At 48.1% G+C, this 20,000-nt stretch overlaps 1 protein-coding gene and 1 long non-coding RNA gene across 2 annotated transcripts in view; one reads left to right on the top strand and one right to left on the bottom strand.

The window, feature by feature from the left end:
• The window catches only part of birc6 (baculoviral IAP repeat containing 6), a 138,185-nt gene that overhangs the window by 23,825 nt on the left and 94,360 nt on the right, over window positions 1-20,000 (bottom strand). Inside the window, 1 exon segment of the mRNA XM_048269172.1 lies at window positions 3,842-4,058. Coding sequence (XP_048125129.1) covers window positions 3,842-4,058 — 217 coding nt within the window.
• The window catches only part of LOC125311651, a 2,628-nt gene continuing 560 nt past the window's right edge, over window positions 17,933-20,000 (top strand). Inside the window, exons 1-2 of the long non-coding RNA XR_007196501.1 lie at window positions 17,933-18,892; window positions 19,029-20,000. The exon at window positions 19,029-20,000 is cut by the window's right edge and continues 560 nt beyond it. This is a non-coding gene — a long non-coding RNA (uncharacterized LOC125311651). The remainder of the gene's footprint in view (window positions 18,893-19,028) is intronic.

The following is a 20,000-nucleotide window of genomic DNA, read 5'->3' as shown; positions in this document are numbered from 1 at the left end:
TATGAAGTGTGAATACTCATTATTATTTCAAAAAGACACGAGTGACTTTGTGCCCACTTGCTCAGATTGCATGAGGTTTTTAAAGGCTGAAATGTACCGAGGGAATATCTAGAGTGGCCCACTAAAACGCTTTTCTGGTCACTAAAGATGATAGCCGTGTCCATTACGACTTGCGATCCTCGCTAAAAACCAACACAGAGTTTTTTTACCCGCTCTGCCATGATGTGGAGCTGCTAGGGTGCGAGGCTCCAGTCAAACGAAAATTTAGAGTGGCACACTGACAAACGCTAGCAGGGAAATAACAGCTTTTTACGGACTGCTAGAACACATCAGTGACATCAGATGGTCAGACATACAACTCTGGTAGATAGGTCACTTCTGCATTAAGCAATGTTTTTACTTGTGGCCTGTCCAAATAACCTGAATTTTTCATGAGCTTACTGCCAAAAAGAACATAGGGAACAAGGGTAGGAGAAGGTGCACTACACACAGGGGTAAGGACGACAGGAACCCAGGACAGAAGACATCCAGAAGCAGCAGGGCACAGAGTGAATGAATGAGAGCGAGAGAGAGAGAGAGAGAGAGAGAGAGAGAGGGAGAGAGAGAGAAAGAAAGAAAGAAAGAAAGAGAAAGAAAGAAAGAAAGAAAGAAAGAAAGAAAGAGAGACAGAGACAGGGAGGGAACATTTGTAGGTGAATCCTCAGACAGAATAATAAAAGTCAGTCCAACAAGGGCAAAGACAGACAGATGCACGGACAGTCTCTGAGGCAGGGTGAGGTATGCCATCGTTTGTAAAGATGCAGAGTGCCCTGAACACAGAGAGGTGGGCTAGAGGATTGGTGCCTCACACATGCAACGGTGAAACGCAAGGTCCAACTTCAATCAACTTGGAAACACTTCCACCAAATGTCCAGGACACATAGTTTATAGCAATATAGCCACATACGTTTTAATGAGTTAATTTGTGGTTAACCTACTATTAAATTCATCATCCCCTACTTAATTGACATGGACATCTTCCGACTGTTAGAACCTCTTGCTCCTGCCATCACACTCCTTTAAAACACAAGCTTGCTGTGCTCAACATGAAGCGGCTCAGCACACCAGCTCCCATAGGAGAGGACACGAGAGGGAGTGAACCCCATTAGATGTTAAACACAGGGCTTAACGCACTCGCAGTGCTCCTGGGTTAAGGGCCCCTCTGGGCTGATGCAGCACTGGCCCACAGGGAGTTCAGAGACAGAGACAGAGAGAGAGAAAGAGAGAGACAGAGAGAGAGAGAGAGAGAGGGCAAGAAGGAGGGCGGGAGGACGAGATAAAGGCGACAAACAGAAGGGAGCATTTCAGCTTGACCTTTTGCGAAGTAGAACGCAAGCCAAGCTGGCCTCCACTATGCCATAACCCCCTAGTGCATCATGAAATGGAAGGCAGAGACATTGGCACAGGTCTCCTGTCATATCCTCATAGTCTCATATTCTCTCTCTCTCTCTCTTTATCCTCCCATCATTACCCCTCCATTCTATAGTCTCTATATCTACCCCTCTCAGTGTTTGTCACTATACTCTCCTCCAGAGAGAAATCCCCCTCTTTCCACTGACTCTTTCTGTCTCCCCAGATCCCCTATGACTCTCCATCTTGCTTTCTATCGACATCACGCTCACGGAGAGAGACGCACAGCGACAGGGACGTAAACGCATGCCAATCACACTACAACCCATCGCCCAGGGCTACTGGCGGCTTTCATAACACTCTGATCTCCCCTCTCTTCCTCAATCCACCCCTCTTTCTCTCCATTTCCCTCTCTCCCCCTCTTCCTCTGAGCTGTGCTGATGTGATGGGTGTGAATATGATGCTTATGAGGCTGTTATTGCCAAGGCCACAGCTGATAGGCAGCAGGGCTTGTTTTCATCTGCGTATTCCAGCCCCCCCTTTTCCGTCCGTCTCTCCTCTCTCTCTCTCTCTCTCTCTCTCTCCCTCTCCGCTTTTACTCATTCTTCCTCCGTCCGTTTCTCCCTCCTGCAAAGCAGCTCCCCCAAAAGGTGCAGACTGAGGCGAAGCCTAAACTCGACAAAACGGGCATCCACAAGACGCAGGCTGGGCAGACATCGAGAGCTAGAATGAGCATGCAGTCACTCTGCTCTGAGATGTGGTCTCATTAAAACAAACAATAGCCAACAATGCAAAACACCAATCAAAGGTACTTGTGTCTTCATGAATAACATTAAACCAATAACAAACACTACAAATCCTAACCCAAGGAATGTAATCGATCCCCTTTCTGACACAGTCATCAACACGTGACCAGAAACATGTATGCCCCCGGCGAACGCACCACTGGTGCCAGGCGTACGTTACGTCTGACGCAAGGCGGATGCTATGCATCATGTATGGGGCCCAAGCACTTAAAGTACCCCCCAGGACTCCCGGGAGAGCTGCCCTGGTCCGCTGGCTGGCGCCTCTGAGAATAAGGGCCGGTTTAGCCAGCCAGCACGAGGTAAAGAGCTTCCCTGGCAATGCTTGGGAGATGGTCGGCTGAGGGGACGACCCCTCGGGGTGACCTGCCATTTGTGAATAACTCTCTCTCTCATATGCGCACACACGTGCCCACACACACAAACGCAGAAAAACAGTGCGGCACTGTTGTGATGTATGGTGGATTAGGTCCTTTGGCGCAAACTCGTTAATTCAGCGTTTTGAGTTGGTGGAACCAGGTTGCGCTACGCCGGAAGTGCGCGGGGATGTTATGAATAATGGATCCTGACAGACCCCCTCAGCCCTGGAAGTTTCACGGTCTGACGAATGTGCTGTGTGCCTCGAAAGACCAGGGGAGAGGAGAGGAGGAGAGAGGAGAGAAGAAAAGCAGGAAGACAAAACAAAAGAAAAGGACATGAGAGGACATGAGAGGAGAAGAGAAGAGAAGAGAGATTAGGAGGAGGCCAAACAAGAGGAGGGGACAGAGGAGGAACAGAATGGGAGGAGAGGAGGGATGAGATAATGACATGGTGAAATGGCAGTGATGGAGTGAAGAGAAGCAAGAAGGCAGAACCCTAGAGCTCAGGCCACAGGTGGACAGACAGAGTGGAAATGATTCCGCCCGGAGACAGGCCGAAGGCCATTTATACAAATCCAATTAATCATTAACCAACCAGGGGGCAATACTTTTAAGGGTTAAAAGTGCTCACTGTGTGTTCTTGTCAGGGCATGTGCATTTACACACACACACACACAGACACACAGAGAGAGAGAGAGACAGAGACAGAGACACACACACACACACACACACTTACTCTGGACTAGTGTGAAAAATGGCACTTCCTAGCTTTACTCAAAACACTTTGAGATCATTCCGGTAGGTAATCATAGTGCAGTGGATATTGATTTGCTTGTCTGCCAAAAAAGTGTTAAAGATTTAAAACACAGTGGTAGATTGCAATATGCAATAAAACCCAGCTACTGTATAGTTTGAAAAATCTTTTGAGTGGTGTGGGTGTGGGTGTGTGTGTGTGTGTGTGTGTGTGTGTGTGCGCTGCGTGTGTGGTGTATACACGCGCTAAGCAAGAGTATGACAACGTAAAAGAGTGAGAAAGGAACAGAGTATGCCTTTTTTTTGTATTTCCTTGGACACTGTACAACTGGACATGTGGAGTGTGTGTGTGTATGTGTGATTCTGTAGGTGATGATGTGTTGATCCCAAACCAAGCTGATGGGTGTGTGTGTGTGTGTTATGTCTCTGTGAGTGTGCACGTGCCCATGTTTGTCTTGAGAGTGTGTGTGCGTATATATATGTGTGTGTGTGTGTGTGTGTGTGTGTGTGTGTGTGTGTGTTTGTGTCTTGTCTGACCTGAGGCGGTTGGTGTACGTGTCCACGCAGGTCTTCATCTTGGCCAGCAGCATGCCCACAGAGGTCTGTCCCTCGGAGCGCTCCTCCTCGTCCTCCTCCTGGCCCGGGTCGCCCGACAGCGGCAGCAGCAGCGGCACCAGCGCTGTGCAGGTGGAGATGGCCCGCAGCAGCTCCAGCAGCGCCCGGTACAGCGGCACGTGACGAGCCATGTCCAGCACTGCGGGTCAGAGAGAGAGAGAGAGAGAGAGAGAGAAAGAAAGAGAAAGAGAGGGAGAGAGAGAGAGAGAGAAAGAGAGAGAGGGAGAAAGAGAGGGAGAGAGCGAGAAAGAGAGAGGCAGAGAGAGATGGAGGGAGGGAGAGAGTGTTACAACTCGACTTATACTGTTACGCAAACATGCAATATACAACAAAGTAAAGGAGGAGATTTAAATGAACAAGAGCACAAGAGCACAGGGAGTGAGAGAAAAGAGGGAAAAAAGAGGTTCACCAGAGGAAGAGAATGAAGAGAAGAGAGAAGAGATGAAAAAAAAAAAAAACAGAACAGAAGAAAAGAAGAAAAGGAGTAGGAACTGCAAACAGCAGGAAAAACAGCAACAATTGACAGTAATTGGAAGTCTGCATGCACACACAAAAACTGTACAGATGAACAGCATAATGTCCTGATAAGGACAGGTCACTTAAAATCTCAACATGAGGTACCCCTTCACATCCGCCCCTCTGATATCCACACACTCATCCAACAGCCAGATTAAACACAGAACCACACGCCTCGATGAACGATACGTAATTGCTTAACACACTTCAAGTGAGCCAACATGAATATTTAATCTCACTCGCTTCCTAGCACAGGAGGGAAAACATATACATGTGAGGTGTGTCTGTGTGTTTGTGTTTGTGTTTTGTGTGTGTGTGTGTGTGTGTGTGTGTGTGTGTGTGTGTGTGTGTCTGTGTAAGGTATGGTAAGTATATAGCAGCTATGGGTTCTCCATGCTTCCCTGTGAAGGCAATGCAGCAGCCTTCACTGAACAGACGCAGCTCCCATGGTTTAGGTGGAGGGATTTCAACATTCATATCAGATCACAGAGCAAACACACACACACTGAAAGATCATACCGCTCCCATGGTTGAGGTGGAGGGATTTCAACATCACATCAGATCACAGAGCGAGCAAACACACACACACACACACAATGAAAGATCACATTTGCGCACATGCACACACGCACAGAAGCAGATCATGTTCATAAATAATATGCACGTGCACACGCACAAGTATTTCAGAGCCACACACATAAAGAGATAAACATTCTCTCTCTCTCACACACACAAGAATAAAGAAAGGAGCAGAGAGAAAAGGGAATAGACCCTCTTCACATTCCAGGCACTTGGCCTGCGGAGGAGTGGAGGGGGGGGGGGGGGGAAGGATGACAGAGCTGACTGGCAGCCAATGGTCCCACCGGCACACGGAGGAGGGATATTAAAGATTATTAGATCACCGGAAAGGGCACAAAAGAAAAGACAAATGATGCGCTAGGCCAACGGCCCTCAGGCGGCTACACCAAGGGCACTGAGAGAGGGGGATAAAGACAGAGAGAGAGGGGGGGATAGAGACGGAGAGAGAGAGAGAGAGAGATGGGGGGGGTAAGCAAGAGATAGAGTGATAAGAGAGAAAGAAGACTCTGAGAGTCAATTTCGACTGCCGTCAACGGATAATTCACACAGAACAAATGTGTGTGTGTGTGTGTGTGTATTGGGGAAGAGTTGGCCCTTGGAGCCCTGAGTGGCCGAGTGCCGGCAGCCCTCAGGGGGCCCACGAGAATCAGTTTAAGAACACAGACACACATAGACACACACACACACTGCAACGTTGAGCTGCAGAGCACAGGGAAAGGTGTGCAATTAGATGGAGAGGCCTCAATTTAAAAGACAATGGGATAGGAGAGCCAGTATGATACATCAACATTCAACAGTCCGTGTATGTGTATGAAAGTGTGTGTGTGTGTGTGTGTGTGTGTGTGTGTGTGTGTGAGATAGTGTTGTAAAGGCGCTGAGGGAGAGATATTAGATTGGCTGGGGGCTGATGGAGATGAGAGGGGGGCCAATCCACACAGCTCTCCTCTTCTCTAACTCAGTGTGCACGGCTATCTCAGCTGAGTGACCAGCAGACAGTCACTCTGATGAACAGTCAGAAGAATGCACTCCTTGCGGAAATCGAATTCAAAAGTGTTTGTGAGTGAGCGTGTGTGTGTGTGTGTGTGAGTGAGTGAGTGAGTGAGTGAGTGAGTGAGTGAGTGAGTGAGTGAGTGAGTGAGTGAGTGAGTGAGTGAGTGAGTGAGTGAGTGAGTGAGTGAGTGAGTGAGTGAGTGAGTGAGTGAGTGAGTGAGTGAGTGAGTGAGTGAGTGAGTGAGTGAGTGAGAGTGATACAGAGAGAGAAATTGATACAGTGTTGTTTTTCTGGTCATACTGGTCATAATCGCTGTGTGTCTGTTCAGCATCCAGGGCTCCAGAGCTCATAGATGCCCACGGAGCCGCCATTAAAGGCCACATCCTGGGGTCAAAGGAGAGCCAAAGGGACCCAGAGCTGGAGGGTAGACATCCCGGGTCTGCCTGGTTCCAGGTCCCACCTCCAGCAGTGTGTGTGTGGCCCTGAGCACTGACACACACCACACAAATAACTGAAAAGGCTGACAGACATCGATGTGTAGCTGCGTGATGAAATGTACACATACATGTAAAAAGTTAAACTATGTTACAGAAATCCAATAAATGTAACAAAAACCCCCCATTGCTAGTCCCTGCTGCTATCCATATTGTAATACCATGAGTCAGTGAGCACCAAACTAGTGTGTTGCCTGTGTGTGTGTGTGTGTGTGTGTTTTTAGTAGCATGCATGAACAAATTCATCTGTGAGAAGTGTGTGTGTGTGTGTGTGTGTGTGTGTGCGCCTGCAAGACACAACTGTATTGGAATGGCATTCTCTGTGGCTGGGCTGCTTTACATTTATATTGGAATCACAGAACCTTTTCCTTCTCTGTCTGTGGGATTTGAAGATGCATCTCTCCCTCTCTTCCCATCCTGCTTCAATTGGCTGCTTCATCTCCCAGCACCTCAGTGCGAGGACCTACTCAAGGCTGCCCGACTGCCTGCCCGCTGCTGGTCAGTAGCAGTCACTGATATGATTGATGTAAGGGACAACAGCATCCACAGGCAAATGGCTCGCTGGACCATCTCTGTGGATGGATTAGTGTGTGTGTGTGTGTGTGTGTGTGTGTGTGTGTGTGTGATACTCCTCCTCAATGTCAGCCTCTCTTCCCTACTCTCCTTGCATGATCACGGTTGAGCCCGGCCTCCCCATTTGCCATCATTTCATTAAGACAAACTGATTTAGTGCTCGCAGAAATAGACTTTTCTCAGGGAGACAGACAGAGGAGAGAAAGATGAGGGGAGAGAGGGAGGAGACAGAGAGAGCAAAAGAGAGAGGGAGAGAAGGAGAGAGAGAAGCCAACAGCAAAGGGAGGGGGGTCTAATCAGACATTCTGATCCAGGTCTTTCTCGCTGGGTGATAAACAATGTTAGCCAGAGAGAGCTGAGGACAAGAGCTGGACAAGACCTAAGGTAACCTTGCCGCCGCCACCTCAGCCGCTGCCATGAGCAGCCGGCCAGGAGACACCGGAGGCCATGGCTGGTCTACGATGGAACTGCGACCCTTTCTTTAACAGATGACATTAGATGGCACTCAAGGTCACAAACGGGTGTGGAGTTTGGGTTCCGAAGTGCAGACCACGTATAACTGCTTTTGTCTGCATCAGTGTCTCAAAGGTAATTTCAATACACAGAAATTATGTGTGTGTGTGTGTGTGTGTGTGTGTGTGTGTGTGTAGGCAGGCACGGACGGGGATTAATTCTGAGGCTCTATCTGAGAGGTGAGTCACTTACACACATGCGCGCAAACACACACACGTACACGTTTTTAGGTCCTTGAAATGAATGCGCTCCTGGTCTACTTAATGTCTTTCTGTCCAGACACTCGGGCCAACGTTGAAACATCGCCACCCAAAATAGAGCCCCCCGAATGTCCAGACACACCTTTTGCGTCAGCTAGGGACGTGCTTCTCCTTCTAGAGAGACACACACAGGCGAGTGAGAGTACACCTACACACACACACTCAACTATGTGACAAACATACACATCCCGACAGACAGACAGACAGCTGGCAGAAGAACAGCAATAAGTGAGTGTGTGTGTGTGTGTGTGTGTGTGTGTGTGTGAGTGAGTGAGAGAGTGAGTGTGTGTGTGTAATGAATGCCAGCGGGAGAGCCAAAGAAATTGGCCTGCTGGAGCAAAGATGATGGCGGAGTGGCCTTCCAGAATTCCAAAAGAAAATGAAATAGAAGAGAGCAGGTGGCAGCCTCAAGAGAGCGAAGAGAGACATGGGGGTCCAGCGATGTGAGGAGAGCCGCCAGGAGAACCGCGGGTTTTGATAAAAAAGAATTGATCTTGGAGATGGAACCCCTGGGCATCGAGAGGGGCAGGGATCCCACAGAACGATCCTCCATCCAGTAAACTAAACTGACAAATTCCTCAATCAATTTGCAAACCTACGCATGATCGAAACACATAAATATCACAATGGCCCTCTATCCATCCATTCAAAAAAAAAAAAGCTTCCATCTTCACATCTGCAACTTTCACACAATAGCCCTTGAGCCAATGTTTCAGCCAAATCTTCAAAAACCACCCCAAAACCACCCACCCCACTGCAGTGCGGATCCAGACAGATTCCTCTTTTAGTATCCGGCATCTACTCATCGCTCACTCTTAAACCTGAACTCTCTACCCTCTACAACTGACACATGGGGCACACATAGACTGCAACTACAATTTGCATTAACCAGAACTACAGTACACAACCAAAGACACATAAATGGTGTTGTAGGTCACATATAAGAAGCAGTTTAGCTTGTATCAAATGTATTCGCCTTCAACGAAAAACACCTGACAATTTCTTGCCACGCTGGAAGACATGAAATAATTTTGAGATGCTAGCCGAAGCCCTGCTCTGCTACCTACTTAAAGCTGGAGTGATCGATAAAAGGCCTGTAGTCAACTGCAGTCATAAAAAGCATTCCAGCATCTCGGCTGCGCCGCAGTTTGTTTCTCATATCCACCAAAATCTGGCAATATCTGCAGACAGCTGCTTTTTCAAAGGCGCGCTTCTATTTTTCTGCCTCACGGGCTGGTTAAAGTTTAATCTGTTTATTTACAGGGCTCAATCCTGCTTGAGACATCCACTGGAGAGAAAAGACACTAGTGGAACACACACACACACACTGTTTTTCCCAGATATTCCCCATCAGGGGAGAGTGGAGCCGAGAGTGGCGCACTCTCCCAGCTGCAGGAGGAGGCTGGTGCAAGGTGGGTCCATCTTCTCCACCAGTGAGCGGTGGCAGACATCAAAAAGTGCTGAAAATAATGAAACTAATAGCTATAGATCATCTCATCTGCAAACACACCTAGTAATTCTAGGTGGCAGAGAATTAGAGAGACTGAATGGTTACACACACACACAGCTTCAATCACCAGGGGGCCTAGAAGCTATCATACCTCACAAAAGAAGAAAAAAGGCAAATATACCACGCTGAGATGATAAGTAGGCCAGGAAAGATACACACATACAGACACAAATCAAGCCTTAGCCCAGGATTATGCTAATTACACATGTGCAACCTGCTTCAGCCGTCCCTGTAAAGAGCAGACGGAAGCACCGGAGAGTCGGCAGTGGCGGGGGAAGCTACCGAATGGAGTGGCTTATTGTCTCCATATCCTAAAAAGCGCCGCTCCAAGAATAGCCCCGACCTAATGGGCCATTAAATAGAAAATATTGAGCAGAGGCGGATCCCCTTCCCTTTTCATACCATTAAACCGCTCCTGCACGTCCAGATTGGTTTAGGAGTGACAGCCACACTCGGGCTTACATCCATAGAACACAAGGAGGCATTTCTAACACACACACACCACACAGAAACTAAAGATTTGTCAATGGCTCTGTCAATACTGTTTGACATCAAAGTCAGCTATATCTATGATCACCACTTTATGTTGGACTGGTGTGGTATAATCAGGTTACCATGGTAATGGCAACAGAGTACATCCTGGTTTTAATAAAAGACGGCACCATATTTAGAATCAAATGTCCTCTCTCTCTGGCTGCAAACGTAAAGTGCCCTTGTGAGATGATAATGGAGAAAATCCTCAAGGAAAAAAAAAGAACAACCCAACCCCAATAACACAAGTCTGGCCAATCAGCTAATCAGTAGAGAACACAGTATGTCAAATGGGATGCCAAGCCAGCTTTCAAGACTTTGCAACCACCCAATCACAAGCACACTGGAAAAGAGGGAGGGGCATATACTTTATTTAAATACTGGGAATTTTCATTCACTAATCATTAGCACGAAAGGGAAGGGACGAGAGGAAAGATAATAGCATCTTCCTTTTGGTGTTTGATAAATTAGATCAAGGCGGGCAGCACAGACAAGGGCAGAGTAAAACACCCAATCAAAACACTGCTCTTTCTGCTGCTGCTGGAGACACACACAAAGCAGGGCGAGGGTACGGGCTTTACAATTGACTGACGGCAGGATCAAGACGGCACAAAAGAGAATGTTAGCATCAGGGAACGAGAGAGCTGTGGGAATAGAAGGACACAGTGTGTGTGTGTGTGTGCGCGTGAGAGAGAGAGAGAGAGAGAGTGAAAGGCTGGGCCTTATATAGGTCACGTTAGCATGACATTCTGTCCTCTGGCAGCTCTGGGTGGCACAGAGACGAAAGACTGGCACAGAGAGAGAGAGAGAGAGAGAGACAGAGAGAGAGAGAGGCACAGTGCGGCTTCACACAGCTGGGCGCCCTTGCCAAACACCTGCACCCATCAAGATCCATCTCTGCAGCTATCGCTACCCTCCATACACACCATTTATGCCTGTGAGTGAAAGGCAGGATGGAATACACTATAATAAATTGATATTGCTTTGTAATGACAGACAGTATTACTGATGATGTATGGCATGACACAAATAAAAACTATAAAAGGTTTACTTGGATTCAAATGGCAGATGCACCCATCATTCTGCTTTAGGTGACTCACACTACAACTCTGAAACTGCATTTAATGCCGTCATCCATCCAAATCCAAAATAAACATCAGGAAAAAAAAAAAAAAAAAAAAAAAAAAAAGGACAAACTCGCAGCAAATGTTCCTATTCCGCGTTCACAGCCTCGCCTGCCTGCCAGCCTCCAAATGGTAGTCGTGAGGATCGATAAAGGTAATAAAGTTATTGCAAAAATCACTCATTAATGGTACACGGCAAACTGGCACTCGCCCAGCACACGGTGTCGGGTGCTAAATCCGGTCGAACAGCCCACTGTGAGAATGTTTATGGGCTGAGTGGGTCGATGGGAGGACGGCACCCTGTGCGAGAGCTCTTACACACCCCCTTCATGATGCCAATGCTTCATGGCAGGCTTCATGCTCCTGTGTGGTTATAAGCTGAAGGGCGAGAGAGCCTAACGCCAAGCTGGCCATCTCAAGTGTCCCATGGCCCTGCATCACAGTCCAAGACACAAGGGAAGGTGAACAGCCTCTATCAAGGACTTTTGTTTTATGACGTTTGGCTAATGAACCTCAAGAGTGGGTGTTTTTTCCACATGCCCAATTTAACTCAAGGTCAAAGAGTAAATTGTTAGTCCTGTGACTTTGGGACTCAATCTTTGAGTACCTCAATCTTTGAGCATGCAGTCCTGACCATGTCAATTATTTCAGTCAAGACAGAACAGCAATGCTTAGACAACTAGGACAGGACCCATTCCGTGCAGCCAAGACATTAGGGCACTGTTTTGTCCATACTTAGCTGCCCTCATTATGAAGCTGTTGGTTGTATGAATGCTGGGAGTCTGACGGTAACAGGACCGTTAACGTCCACACTCTTTTGGGCGGAGGTAATTGAGTCTGACTCGCACGAAACTGGTGAGATGAAGGACAAACATTTATATTCGCAAAGTTGAGGAAAAAGTTATAGAGGAAAAACGTACAAACTTAAAAAACTCGAGCCGAATTGTCACCATTCAAGTCTCCTGGTTCATTAAAACGCACTCGTGGATAGGATCTAATGCATAGATTTGTTTGTGTTTAGAAAACAAAATAAGGAATAAGACTAATCTCAACTCATTCATAAGTTCAGTTTGAGACTGCATTAGAAGAAACTAATTCTAAGTACACCCATACTATGTTCCATTTAATTAATCTACAAACGGGCACAGACATCAAATCTCTGTAAAAATGTCCCTGCATTGTAAGATGGAGTAAGTTGCTTTATATCCATCATGTATGGTGCATCACTAATGGCAGATCGACTAGCACTATATAAAGATCAAATCTCCGCTGGCTGTTAGGGAGGAAGCAATACAACGAACAAGAGACAGGTGCACTGGAGCCAAGACACAAGGTCTAGATTAAGAAACAATGCCTACTTTCATAAACCCTCTTAACGGTCTCTCAACAAATAAAGAACATGGAGCACTTCTAACAGTGAACCTAAGCAATCCAACAAAGTCTTGATCTTGAGAAAACCAAACCACCACTATCTAGATGTGAGTCAGGAATGGGATCTAAAACTCGCGCTCTGCTGCCCTTCCTGACCTCATTACATACTTGTGTCAAAGACCTCTGCCAGCCCTCCTTTCATTAAGGAGTGAAGCAGCCGCTGTCCACCTACTGTTACACGAACCCTCTGTCCAATTTAGTCCTCAGGTTGGCCACGGCAATAGGACCATTGGAGAGTGTGTGATAGTGTGTGACAGAGTGTGGGTGTGGGTTTGTGTAAGGGAGGGAACAGGAGCAGATCTTCAGATTCTCATAATAAAGCTGGACGGTGGGCTGGATTGACATTTTGGTATTTTTCTAGTGTGCAGTCACAGGGAGAAACATGATTTTCTGAAGGGAGAATGGCTTGGGTTTTTAAAAAGGGCACCTGTTTAAAATAAGCATTGCCAGTTTGGTAACTTAGCATGTATCTTAGTGTTATTTTGTGTTTGTGTGTTTGTGTGTGTGTGTGTGTGAAAAAACTCTGGAATAAGCCAGGGCATGTGGTCGAGGAGGGGACGCAGCTCATTATGACCAGACGCTGCCGAGAAAATGCCACAGGCCTAGGAGTGCAGAGGCCAGAGGATGGCGTGGCCCTCGCCCATTTTAATGAGGAAGACTCCCTCCCCTCCCCCCTCCCCTCCAACTGTGCCATTCATCTGTTGACTCATTCTGAATCGAGCAACATCAAGTCGACCGCTGCAGTGTGGTGCATCCACAGCCAGTCCACGCAGTTTGTCGTAGTGACGGCAGGATCTGACAGGTGAGGTGGGGCTGACTCGAGTGGCTCTCACAGGGAGGAGGAAGAGACAAGGGGGAGGACATGCACAGCTCTGTGTTAGGGTCTGATGAAGGAGCAAGCCACAGAACTACAGTGTGTCAAAAACAGACCAAGTGACACAGGCTTTGAGACACCATATGACAGAAACAGACGCTGTGTGTTATCGAGGTCCACAAGCGCTGGAACAGGAATGTGTGGACATGTCTCCAAGACTGGGAGAGAGTGCCACTGTGAGGCTGTGCTTTCTAACATGGCACATGCATTATATTCAAGATGGACAAAAAATGTAACGCCTTAGAAGAGTGCTTCAGTTCACTATTCAAAGTAATCACACACACACTCACAGTTTTTTTTTAAATATATATAAATTTGATATGTTCTAAAATAATTATGCTGCCAAGGGCTTTATCCTCATGCATATCAAAGAAACATCTGTGAGAAACCTACAAGTTAATCTAATAGCAGGAATTTCCACCATGAGACAGCCCATCATTGTAAGATCTGACTGATTTGCTCATTAGATTCCTTATGAGGAAAACCAGGGAGTTTGCTCATAACAATGAGCAAGTGGAGAAGAGAGCCACAAAAGAAATATTAACTACACAAGAACAAAAGCACAGGCAATCAATAACATAAAAGCAATGGAGACCAATAACATTTCACGTCATGGAAATATTTCAGTCCACTCAAATATGCCTTTTACACTCCTTCAGAATGGGCAATATGTGTAATAAACAAACATGCCTAGACACACAGGTAACCACATAAACAAATGTGTGCTTCTGCCTCGAGGCCCTTAATAACGGTGCTCTCTAGGTGGGCACAGCTCAACAACAGGGTCGTTAATGATCCCACCCCCCCGCCCCAACCCCACCGTTGTAATTTGACTTTTCCAATTTGATCCATTTTAAATTGGCTGGCGGGGCGTGTGGAGCCCAGCGCCAGAGAATTAGCCCGACTGATAATTTCCCTTAATTGAGGCGCGCAGTGATTTCCTCGCGTTAGGATGATTGAAGTGCGGGGATACTAATTATCAGCGAGGAGGTGAGCATGACGGCAGAGGGAGGGGGCAATTTTTTGGGTACATTTTCTTTTTCTTTTTTTTGGGGGGGGGGGGGGGGGGGGGGGTTAATAGATTTCTGTTTGCCATTTTAAAAATGCTTAGAATTGAGGACAGCTCCAGCAGGCTTCTCTATGGATGGTTTGAGACAGGAACGTCAACAAATAACTCTGTGATAACTCTTCAACTACAGCTGCAAGTGGTTCATGGAGAGTCGTCACCAAAGGAAAAGCACACGGAGCCGTGCTAACACTTGAACCACAAGTGTGGCAAGAAATTTGTGAATCCCTTACATATAAATATGCCCTTCCGCATTTTGTGCGGTACTCAAGAGTAACAAAAATCAGAGGCATTCGTCTCAGCTTGGGTCTGAGACCTGTGAGAACACACTCCAACTGTGGCATCATGCTGGGCACAGCCGGTAGCTGCCTGAAGCTGGCACTTCAGCAATAAACCCTATGAGCACTGAGGGGCACCTGCAGATGTGTGACTCAGGTCCTTGCCCACTGACTCCTACTTGACCTGTGGATGCCACCAATATAAATATTCTAATATAAAATACATAATAACGGCTTTTACTATGCATCTGATGAATCTGGTAATGACTAGGGTTAGGTATTCAAACTGCATTGATTCCTTTTCCAATTCTGCCTATTGATTCCAGATTCCACATTTCTCAAAATTAGAGACAAACTTCTTTACTTGTCTTTGTTTGCATCAATAAAGGGGCTATTGTGTTTAAGGAATTGATAGGCAGAACCAAAACAAAGAAAATAAAAAAAAATATATATTTTTTTCAACCACTCCTGGTTCATTCTTATCGCTCCCAGTTCTGGCTGTTTCTTATCGATTCTATTAGATTCTGATATTTCAGTCCATGTGGGTGTCGATGGAAAATAGTACATTAGTATTTCATACCTCCACAATGCAATTGTATGATATGACACTGTTAGCTTGAATACATGGGCCTTCTGCATCAAGAGGGTCACTTCACACCAGGGACAACCAACACACGCTTTCTAGATCTCTCAGCTATATAGACCCCCCCCAACAAACACACCCACCCTCCCATAGGTTTTCACCCACAGTCTGAGGGTCAGACCCATGGTTTGACATCACAGGCCACGTGATCCTTTATTGACCCTTCCACAGTCCTCCAGAGACCACGGTGCTGCCACGGGGTCAGAGTTACGGAGAATTGAAACAATAAATAATTGATCGCACGCCATGGCTGGTGCAAGTGTTAATAGAAGTAAACCAACTTATTTATGCGCAGCTCTGCTGTGATATATGATTTTCAGATGATGGCGTGAGGGGGAGAGAGAGGGGGAGAGGGAGAGAGAGAGAGTGTGTGTGTGTGGGGGAATCTGGGATGTTAAGAGACAGAACACATCAAGGGGGTGAAATGAGAGATAGATCAGCAGTTGGGAAGGGCTGTGTTTCGGAGTAAAACAAGCCAAGTAGGAGGATCCCTTAGGGGTGCAAGGGGGGCTCCCACACACTGACATATTTTATGTGTTTGAGATTGAATAAATAAAAAATGTCAGGCCATTGATGGACTTCCTCCCCACACATATACACTTACTTTTTTGTTTAAAAATGATAGTGTGTGAGATCTGGGGTCAAATTTCACTGCGGTTTAACCTTGGGCAGGTTTGTTTATTGGGGCATGCTATTACACGTGGTAAAAGCAGTGCGTGTGCGTCACACACACGCACGCACACACACACACACACACTGCTGCACAGGGGTCTCCTTGGATGCATTGTGCTGAAGAAAGGAAGGAAAACAAAAAGCCTTTTAAAAGCAACAGTAAAGGGGAAGACAACAGAGGAACATTCTTATACAGTCCTCGTTTAACTGATTTGCAGAGACCATTTATCAGTTGCACGCACACACTCACACGCTCATACACACACACACACACACACACAGAAGCCCCACCACGACTGAAGACCAGATATTTCTGCTGCCCCCCTCCCCAGCGGCAACTCATCTGCGAAGCACCTCCTCTCTCCCTCCTTCTGTCCCTCCTCCTCCGCCTCCTCTCAACCTCCTCACTCTCCCCAATGCTGCGAGACAGCTAGACTTGACAAAAGGAGCGATCAGGCAAGCTCTGCAGGCATTCTCCTCAAATACAATCGTCTGCACCACACACTCTTTTTCTCCTGTTTTACAAAGAAAAGAAAAAAAAAAGGCAGACAATTTTCCTTTGTTTTCTCTCCTTGCTTATTTTCGGGTGCTCCGGCGCTGTTTTGATCACCACCAGAGGTGTCGGCGGGAGACAGAACTGGTGTGAGCTCTGCCGCGCTCACTCTCATTCGTTCGCTCTGCCTCTCTCCCCCCTCCCTCCCTCCCTCTCTCTCTCACTCCCTCCCTCCATCTCTCTCTCCTAGTTGTTTCCCATCGTGTGCCATCCTTGTAGCGCCTGGCGTTTCCTTCAGCCTGCGTTTGGTTGTGCGATGTTCAACGCTGCTCTCCGCCTGGGAGAGGGGAGCTGTCGCCTAGCACCACCACCACCAGCAGCATCAGCATCAGTAACAGCGGGAGGAGGAGCAGGAAAAAGGGCAATTAGCTTCAGCATCGGCTGGCAACGCAGCGCAGCGCGCTCAGGAGGAGCAGCGTGCCTCGGAGCTCTCCAGCCACAGGTCTGTGCAGGGACACCCGCCGCCGTCGCTGAGCTCTCCGCTCCGGCAACGGAGCCTTCTGGAACATCCCCCGGCTGCATGCTCCGGTGAGAGCGAGCGAGCACCGACAGGCTTGGCATGCCCCGACAACAACCGCCATCTGAGAGTAACCGCCGTTCCTGCAAGCGGCTGTGATCGCACTGCTTTTTCTCAAAACAAACCCGGACGGAGGCAAGGCGAGGAGGAGGAAAAGGAGGAGAAATTCAGGGGGGGGGGGGGGTCTGTGTTTCATTTGTCACCGGAGCTGTGAGGAGCTCTACCCCTTCTGAGCGTCTCAGAGGGTCAAGGAGACGAGAGGAGCAGAACAGGAGATAGAGGAAGAGTGTAAGGGAGGGGGGGAGGGCTGAGGAGGCGTTTAAAGAAGGGGGGGGGGCGAGAGAGGTAGAGACAGATATAGAGAGAGAGAGAGAGTGTGAGAGGATGGGGCGAGTGGAGGGGAGGGAGGGGGATTGTTTGGGGAGAGGATTTCTCCGAGCCCCTCATTTGGACTGCTTTAGCCATTCAGCCGAGCTGGTGGATTAAAATCAAAACAGACCACAAAAGCAGAAGAGCATATAAAAAGCGAACCAAAACAGGAAAAAAAAAACATAACAAGAAAACTTAGAAGGGAAACCGACTGGATCCGAGATTGCTACAGAGAGATAGAGAGACTAAGGGAGAGAAGGAGAGAGAGAGAGACAGAGAGGGGGAGAGAGAGAGAAAGGGGGGCCACCATTAGAGATTGTTGTCTATACACAGACACAGCGCAACACCGGATGAGATGAGGCTCTAGATCTGCAGCTCTGATCCCCCCCCCCTTCGCTCTGGCGTCCGTGGGCAGGACCCCTCCCCATGCCTCGGTGGCCCCCGTCATGCCTCTCCGCTGAGCATCCAAAAGCATGCTGGATGTCACCCTGCACTTCTCATGCAGTAGGGTAAGATACTTTTTCCCCTCTTCCTAGCTCTCTGCTTATCCCTGTATCTAGAGAAGGGCGAGAGGGCTCCCCATTTGCTACTCGTCTGCTAGGCTGTGCTCTAGTGTGTGTGTGTCAGTTGGTTGTTAACTAGTCACTATTGTTGTTGTTGTTGTATGCTTGTCAGAATGCATGGGTGTGTGTGTGTGTGTGTGGGTGGGTGTGTTTGTGTGTGAGGGTGCATGAGTGATGGCGTGCCTGCGGGGGACTGACTCCATCCTCAGGCTTTCCTTGCTCCCTGTGAGGAGACTTCCAATACTCCAAGGAATGGTACGCCTGTACACAAACGATGAGCAATTGCTGTCCATCCTGGGAAAGTCGCTTGCGCATGTGGCAAAAGGGATATTTTCTCTTGTCTATTTCTCCTTGCTTTCAAAACACGCAATAAATCATTTCAGCTCTCTCTGCAACTGCCCTCTCAGGAGAGCGAGGCTGGCTGCTAAAGATCACTCTCCGTCAAATAGCTTCATCACCGACATGCCAACCTGGGCCAACGTGCATCTCTCCTTTTCTCTACCCTTTTCTCTCATGTCCATATGTCTTCCACTCTCCACTACCACCCTTTTTCTCCTGCGTGTGCAGGCTGCGTGACTGGAGCGGTGGAGCAGCTACGGGGGGAGAGCAGAAGAGAGAGATTCCATACTCTGATTATCTCCCTTTCTGCATCTCTTTCTTTTGTTTGCCCCATACAGACATCCTCGACTGGGCTTTTGGATGCCTGATCTGACTGCTCCTCTCATTTCTCTTCCCAGTCTCTCCCCCCAATTCCTCTCCATCATCTGAGATGTGGCCCTAGGTGAGGGCTGTGAGTGAGGAGGTGTGCGATTTCGCCTGTCTCCCCCCCCTGGGGAGCCGTTTGGCAAGCAGGGGTTGTGGGAGGGAGAGGATTTAAAACGGCACCACTCACACACACACACAAAACACAACCACAGTAAGGATTTACCTCTGTATTATCAGCCTGTCTGTCTGTTACTGTACCTTCACCATTGTGACTAAAGTACTCTTCTCTTTCTCTCTCTTCTTTCCCTGGCTCTGTTCTATGCTGTGCCAAACTTCCCTCGGGGCAGATAAGTGGCTGCAGGTTGGTGACTCGCGTGGGCCAGCAGCATGGGCACCACTGTCTTCACCATTGAGGAGGTGCGGGCGTTGGAGGACAAGGAGGAGCGCGAGGAGTCCATCCTGGCCATGCTTGGCATCATTGGCACCTTCCTCAACCTCTTTGTCGTCGTCTTCGTCTATATCTACACCACCCTCTGAGGTTTAGCAGGAAGAAAAGGAACAGCAGGAAGAATGAGGAGAAGAGTGGGTGTGTGTGTGTGTATGTGTGTGTGTGTGTGCGCAGTCCTGTGAGCCCATGGAGGCTTCTGAGAAACTTCATGAACTTGACTACCCCTCCACGAGGCTGAGGAGGTGTACAGGCAACGATGTGTGAGGGACTGGACGTGGGTGGTGAGGAGGAGAAGGAGGAGGACTGGCCATCTGGGGTTACTGTGGGGAGATAACACTGGGACGCTTGCGGACCAAACTGACAGACTGGTTTTTGGAGGGCAAGCATCAGGGCGTAACCATGATCGGGCGTCTGCACGCCAGCGTATCCCGTAAAGATATCCCAAAAAGTTGTGGATGGACAAAACGGTCTGATGGGGATATGGGTAAAGACTGCACTGTGCCTGAAATGGAGTCGTGTGCAGAGAATGCGACGGATGGATGGCACAGTTGCTGAGGGACCTCTTGTGGCTTCTCAAGCTGCTCAGTGTGACACTAGAGGGAGGCTTGTGGCCACCAACAGGAGGCCATTTTCAAGAGACCTGCTCTGGAACGTGTGGAATCAATATTTTCAGGGGGGCTGGCTTTCTCACAGCTCATTGGCTGTCAGAGCTCGCGTTTCCCCGGCAACGTGGCTTCGGAGCAGCGGTGACGTTCTCTGCTTCCATCCGGCACGCACTCTCCCACACACACACACACACACACACACACACAAATGGCTTCACTTTCCATGCCTTGGAGGATCTCGGGAATGAATTGACAACATTCTTCAT

Source organism: Alosa alosa, chromosome 18 (genome assembly GCF_017589495.1).
Source record: "Alosa alosa isolate M-15738 ecotype Scorff River chromosome 18, AALO_Geno_1.1, whole genome shotgun sequence".
NCBI lineage: Eukaryota > Metazoa > Chordata > Actinopteri > Clupeiformes > Clupeidae > Alosa > Alosa alosa.
This window is presented reverse-complemented; position numbering and strand designations above follow the sequence as displayed.